This window comes from Labeo rohita, chromosome 19, assembly GCF_022985175.1.
Source record: "Labeo rohita strain BAU-BD-2019 chromosome 19, IGBB_LRoh.1.0, whole genome shotgun sequence".
Taxonomy (NCBI): domain Eukaryota; kingdom Metazoa; phylum Chordata; class Actinopteri; order Cypriniformes; family Cyprinidae; genus Labeo; species Labeo rohita.
Window position 1 is genome coordinate 36,664,702 of NC_066887.1, and position 6,701 is coordinate 36,671,402.

Here is a 6,701-nt window from a genome sequence, read left to right on the forward strand (position 1 = left end):
GCAACACCATATCTATCTGTTTTTCTAATAGACTGTATTGCCTTCAAAACATTCAGACTTTAATCTTTTAAACTATTTTAAAACTGAAAACTATTTTAAACTGAAAACAGTCAAACTTAAAACTTTTAAAACTTTCTGGCTAGGCTTTTTCAAGCCAACTTGAAGTTTGTCTACGAACTTTACTGTCTGGTTATAATGTGCTATCTTGACTGGTCTTGAATGAAGGCAAACTGAGAACTGAAGTGCGCTCGTTCAGCGCCGTCAAGTGGCGTTCGGTGTCGCTGCTGCTCCTCCCGATCGGCAGGCGGCGCTGTGACTCAGTCCGAACACAGACGAACCCGCCGGAAAAAACACGACCGAGGGGCGCACACATGTTCAGATCGGTAGGTCATGATCAATCCGGTGTTTACTGCATGTGTCATTAACAGCTCTCAGAAAAGAACACACGCTGACAGTAAACGGTTCACGAATTATATTTTAAACTAAAAACCTGTATGAATGAATTTGTAGATCCGTGTGTTTTTAAAAATCTCACTCGGGCCCTAATAATGTTTTGTTGTTGTTTTGCAATATCATAAGACTTTTTATCAAACATTTTTTATTACGATCGGTTCATCACTGTAAAATCGCTTTGTGAACAGTTTTGGATGTTTATACATCACGTTTATTATTATTATTAATAAATGAATGCACAGATGACACATTAATGCTTTTCCTCTATATAAGCATTCGATATATGTATGTAAATCTTAAGATTACAAAAATACTCATATACATAGGTTATATATGGGTTATATTTTACTCTAAAATTAAATAAAAAACATATTTTGCGTTAAGAAAATGAGGTTTATTTACTAGTCAGGTCATATTTATTTATATAGCGCTTTATACAATACAGATTGTTTTAAAGCAGCCTTGATAATAAATGACTGAAAGACTAGATAATCAATTTATTAATTCACATGAATTATTATTAATATGTTAATTACATTAAAATAAATAACTTTCAAACTGATATATTTATATTAAAATGATTTAATATCTTAATATTTAATATGAACATTTCTCATTTAGTCAAGTACTAAAATAAGTCATTTAGTGCCTTGTCGAAACAAAAACTGAAAAAAAAACGAAAAAAAAACAACATAAAAATAAAATCTAATTCCAAATATTAGCAAAATAATAATAGTATATTTCATTTTTATTTTTACATTTTCATTTTTTTATTTAAAATATAAACATTTTTTAATTTTCATTTTTAAAGATATGTTTAAAGTTTTTATTTGTTTACATTTTTTTAATTTAAGTTTTTTTTTTTATTTCAAGTAGTATAATAGTGTATCAATTATACTAAAATAACACTAAATCAGAGGCGTCACAAATAAAAAATAAAAAAAATGAAAACCATAAAAATATATTACAAATTACAAATGATAAATTATATAATACAAACACAAAACTGAAAATATACAGTGCCCTTCACTAATATTGGCACCCTTGGTAAATATGAGCAAAGGTGGCTGTGAGAATAAATCTGCATTGTTTATCCTTATAATCTTTCATTCAAAAAATTCACAATATTCTAACCTTTATTTGAAGTAAAACCATGGAAAGCAGGGGGAAAATCTTTTTATGAAATAAATGTTTTTCTGTAGTTCATGTTGACCACAATTATTGGCACCCAATTATTGCAATGTCCTTTATTCAAGATAACAGCTCTGAGTTTTCTTCTTTAATGCCTGAAGAGTTTGGAGAACACCTGACAAGAGAACAGAGACCATTCCTTCATACAGAAACAGATCCTTTAGTTTCCCAGCTCCATGATGGTGCTTCTTCTCTTCAGTTCACCTCATGCATTTTCTATAGGGTTCAGGTCAGGCAACTGGGCCGGCCATGGCAGAAGCTTCATTTTATGCTCAGTGACACATTTTTGTGTTGATTTTGATGTTTGGTTTGGATCACTGTCCTGATGGAAGATCCAACCACAGCTCATTATAGAACTTCTAACAGATGCAGTCAGGTTTACATTTTTTATCTGTTGGTATTTGCTAGAATCCATGACGCCATGTATCTGAACAAGATGTCCAGGACCTCTGGCAGGAAAATAAGCCCACAACATGAAAGATCCAGCAGTATATTTAACCGTGGGCATGGGGTACTTTTTGTACCAAACCTATCTTGAGTGTTTGCTGCCAGAAAGCTCTTTTTTTTAGTTTCATCTGACCACAGAAGCCATTCCCGTCTGAAATTCAAGTTGTGTCTGACAACTGAATATGCTGGAGTTTGTTTTTGGATGAGCAAGGAGGAATTTTCTTAAAACCCTTCTGAACAACATGTGGTGACGTAGGGGCTGTTTGAATTTTTTTTTAGTCTTTTGGCCCCAAGACTCAACTAATCTCTGCAATTCTTCTGCTGTGATACTTGGAGAGTCTTTGGACACTTAAACTCTCCTCCTCACCATGCATTAGGACGATATAGACACACGTCCTTTTCCAGGCAGATTTGTAACATCTTTAGTTGACTGGAATTCTTAATTATTGTCCTAATGATGGAAATTGTGATTTTCAATGCTTTAGCTCTTTTCTTACAGCCACTTTCTATTCTGTGAAGCTCAACAATCTTGTTCTGCACATCAGAACTATATTACTTGGTTTTATTCCTTGTGATGGATGATTAAGGAAATTTGGCCTTTGTGCTCCTCATATTTATAATCCTGTGAAACAGGAAGTTATTGCTGGACAATATCATACTCCTAGTCATTCTAGTGTGCTAAATAAATGCAAATTTGAATGGGAATATACTTCAGAGATATTTTACTCATTATCATTTCTAAGGGTGCCAATAATTGTGCCCAACATGCATATGAGAAAAACATCTATTTCATAACATAAGTTTCCCCCCACTTTTAATTGTTAACTTCAATGAAACATTAGCATTTTGTGAATTTTTTTAATGTAAGATCAAAAAGATAAACAAAGCAGATTTATTTTCATAGCCGTCTTTGCTCATATTTACCAAGGGTGCCAATATTAGTGGAGGGCACTGTATCTTTAAAAATATGTTTATATTTTCATTTTTAAAAAATATCAGAATCAGAGGTGGATTAAAATCATCCTTGTGGATCCTGTGCAAATGACAAATGAACAAACTTGGCATCAAACGTCATGAGTATTGTCTTCTGTCAAACAGATGATGCTGATGTGCTGAGTGATGTTACAGAGGCAGATCCTGCTCTTCCTGCGTCCCGTCAGCAGATGCTCCTCACTTCCTGTGACGTCCCGCCCCTGCAGCTCCAAACCATCCGATCATGATCCTCCTGTGGAGAACGAGTCTCTCCTGGAGAACCTGTCCATCATGGGCGTGGACCTTCCCTCGGCCCGCAGACGGCAGCCGGGCGTCCTGAGGAAACTCCTGACCAACGAGCAAGGCCTCGCCCACTTCCTAAAGAGCAAAGGCGCCGACCAGGAAACCGTCGCCAGCATCATCTCGCGCTTCCCGCGCTCCATCACCCGCTCCTGCGAGCACCTGGAGGAGCGCTGGAGGCTCTGGAGGAACGTCTTCAAGAGCGACCGCGAGGTGGTGGGGATCCTGTCGCGATCGCCCGAGTCTTTTTTCCGCTCGAGTGACAACAAGAACCTGGAGAAGAACATCAGCTTCTTGATGACGCTGGGAATCACGACTAAAGATCTACACCGGTTGCTGACCACCGCGCCGCGGACCTTCTCCAACAGCGTGGAGCTCAACAGGAACATGGTGGAGTTCCTAAAGAGCGTTTGCTTGAGTTTCGACGGGAAAGATCCGGAGCGTTTCGCTCGAACCGTCATCTCCAGAAACCTCTACGTCTTTATCCGCAGCACCAACCGGATCAGAGCTAATGTGGAATTTCTCTCCAGATCGCTGAGGTTGAGTAACGCCGAAGCGCTGGTTTTATTCCAGACTCACGGTGCGCAGATCCTCGATCTCTCACACGAAAGCCTGAAGAAGAATTTCGAGAGCCTGCGGATGAAGCTTCAATCCCTGGGATGCGACGATGCAGACTTCAAGAGGATGATCTTGAATTATTCGCTGGTGCTGTTCGTCTCGTCCGAGCGACTCAACGAGAAGTTGGACTGTCTGATGGACGGCGGGATCCACGTGAAGCAGGTCATTCAGAAACCCAAAGTCTTGGATTTCAGCATCGACAGCATCAGGCAGCGACTGCACGACCTCAACAGACTGGGATACGACTTCCAGAAGAACGGCATCGCTGTGTTAGACACGAGCAAGAAACGCTTCCTCGCCAAGTTAGAGAGACTGAGCTCAGCGGAGAATGAAGACACACGTTCAGTCTGATCTTCAGATTTAACACTTTGTGCAAACAGTCACTTTCACCTTAAAATCAGTGCTTACTCGACCAGTCAATGTTTTTGAACAGTGAGATGTTTTTCAGCTCAACAAGCCTGCATTTATTTGATCAAAAATACAGCAAAAATAGTAAAATTCTGATATATTTTTACTATTTAAAATAACTGCTTTCTATTTGAATATGTTTTAAAATGTAATTTATTTCTGTGATAAAACCTGAATTTTCAGCATCATTACTCCAGTCTTCAACATCACATGATCCTTCAGAAATCATTCTAATATGCTGATTTGCTGATCAAAAAATATATTATGATGTTCAAAAGTGGAATTGTTTTAAATTTCTTTGAATATAAAGTTCGGAAGAACAGCATTCATCTGAAATAGAAATCTTTTGTGACATTATAAATGTCTTGTGATCAATTTAAAGCATCCTTGCTAAATGAAAGTAATTTCTTTCCCTGAAAAATGTATACTGACTCCAAGCTTTTGAATTGTATAGTGTATATAAAAAATGCTGATCTTTGGATGTTTCTATGCATCACAGAATCCTAAAAATACTCAGGTGTTTTAAATATTGATAATAATAAAAATAAAATGTTTCTTGAGCAGCAATTTAGAATATCAGAATGATGTCTGAAGAATCATGTGACACTGAAGACTGGAGTAACGATGCTGAAAATTCAGCTTTGATCGCAGAAATAAATTACGGTTTAAAATCTATTAAAATAGAAAGCAGTTATTTTAAATAGTAAAAATATTTCACAATATTACTGCTTTTGCAGTATTTTGGCTCAAATAAATGCAGGTTTGGTGAGGAGAAGAGACTTCTTTAAAAAAAACATTAAACATCTTGCTGTTCGAAACCTTTTGACTGGTAGTGTATATTTAAAATGATTTGGTTTTCTTTAACTTTTTTTTATTTTGGCTCAGTTGTGAGGAGTGAGGTATTTATGAACAAATACAATGAATGAGTGAAAATGCACTAGAAAACAATGTATATTTGATATTCAGTGACATTAAAACAACTGTTTTGTAGCTTGTTCTTGTGTTTATTCTATGGTGAATGTTTTATCATATACCGATGATTTTAATTTTCACGATCTGGCTAATTTGGTTTTTCAAACGCACCTATTGTTGATGATTATGGCTGGATTAAGTTATCTGAGATAATTGCACATTCATGGTCTGGTTTAAAAGGGGCTATGTATCTTTACACAAAACCACGATCATGTAATTAAAAAAGCCACCTGATGAAAAACTTGACAAATTTCTGGACTTTTATAAGGAAACAGCTAAGCAAACAAAATTAGATGTTATAATAGATAAATGAAATGTGCACTGTTTTTGATCCATTTTATTTATTTTGTACATGATTCCCAATTATTTCTATTCACGATTTCTAATATTTGTACAGACTTGCTATCTGCATGGCATGTGCTCCATAAAGCCACTCCCATAATACCTGTCACCATTCAAAATAATGCACAGCTCTACATTACCTAGCATGTATGTAAGACTCCAATATAATTCTAAAGTATAGGAATATATAAAGGTAAGGAATAAATCTTTAAGTGAGTAAACCTGGCTGTTAATTATGGACTACACAACATTATTAAATTATTAGTTTCAAATTAGTTTTTTAATTATTATAATTTAATAATTGTCATTGGATCAGTAGGGTACTCTTGTAATATAGTAGCAGTGGTTGGGACAGATTTTAAATATCAATTGTGCTTAAAAAGATGCAATCTAATCCTGTTTACGTTAAATAAACTGCTCCCAGCAGGTTTAAGATTACGGACTATGGAGATAATATAATGCCATAAAGATTTGCATATGAAGAGTAGGCGTTGTGCAAGTGTACATAATAAGACTGTAAGCGTAAATTAAATTTGCATGCGCAAGAGAAGCTTTGTAAAAGTGTAAATCGCCTTTCAAGTGTAAGAAAAAATGATTTGCAGCATTTATATTATCCATGTATAATGAATACGAGCTGCATTCTTCTGACTTCCGTTTCTCCATAACACTTTTTTCAAGTTATTTTTATGAACAGAAAATGTTTTTATTTGGCAGACACTGCCTGTGATTGCTGAATGGGTTCTGAAGTTAATGATTATTAATATAAAATGTATTTAACTGGAAACACACTAGATCTCTGACAAGTACAATGTAACTGTGAAGAAAATATGAGATGTATTTATTTGAAACCAAACACCTGGCACTTTTTTTCCAAGTTATTTTATATGAAAAAAAAATGAAGTTAAAATTTATTAATAAAATGTATCTGACGCCAGATCCACCAGATCGCTAACAAGTATGATGGAACTGTACAGAAATATGCAGAAATATTAAATGTA

General features: G+C 35.5%; 1 protein-coding gene across 1 annotated transcript; it reads left to right on the forward strand.

Annotated features, from left to right (window-relative positions):
- The first annotated feature begins 3,203 nt into the window (after positions 1 to 3,203).
- On the forward strand, positions 3,204 to 6,679 carry LOC127181348 (transcription termination factor 1b, mitochondrial). The gene has a single exon (XM_051136028.1). The coding sequence runs from the start codon at positions 3,211 to 3,213 to the stop codon at positions 4,330 to 4,332; it is 1,122 nt and encodes a 373-aa protein (XP_050991985.1). The 5' UTR covers positions 3,204 to 3,210; the 3' UTR covers positions 4,333 to 6,679.
- Positions 6,680 to 6,701: the final 22 nt, after the last annotated feature.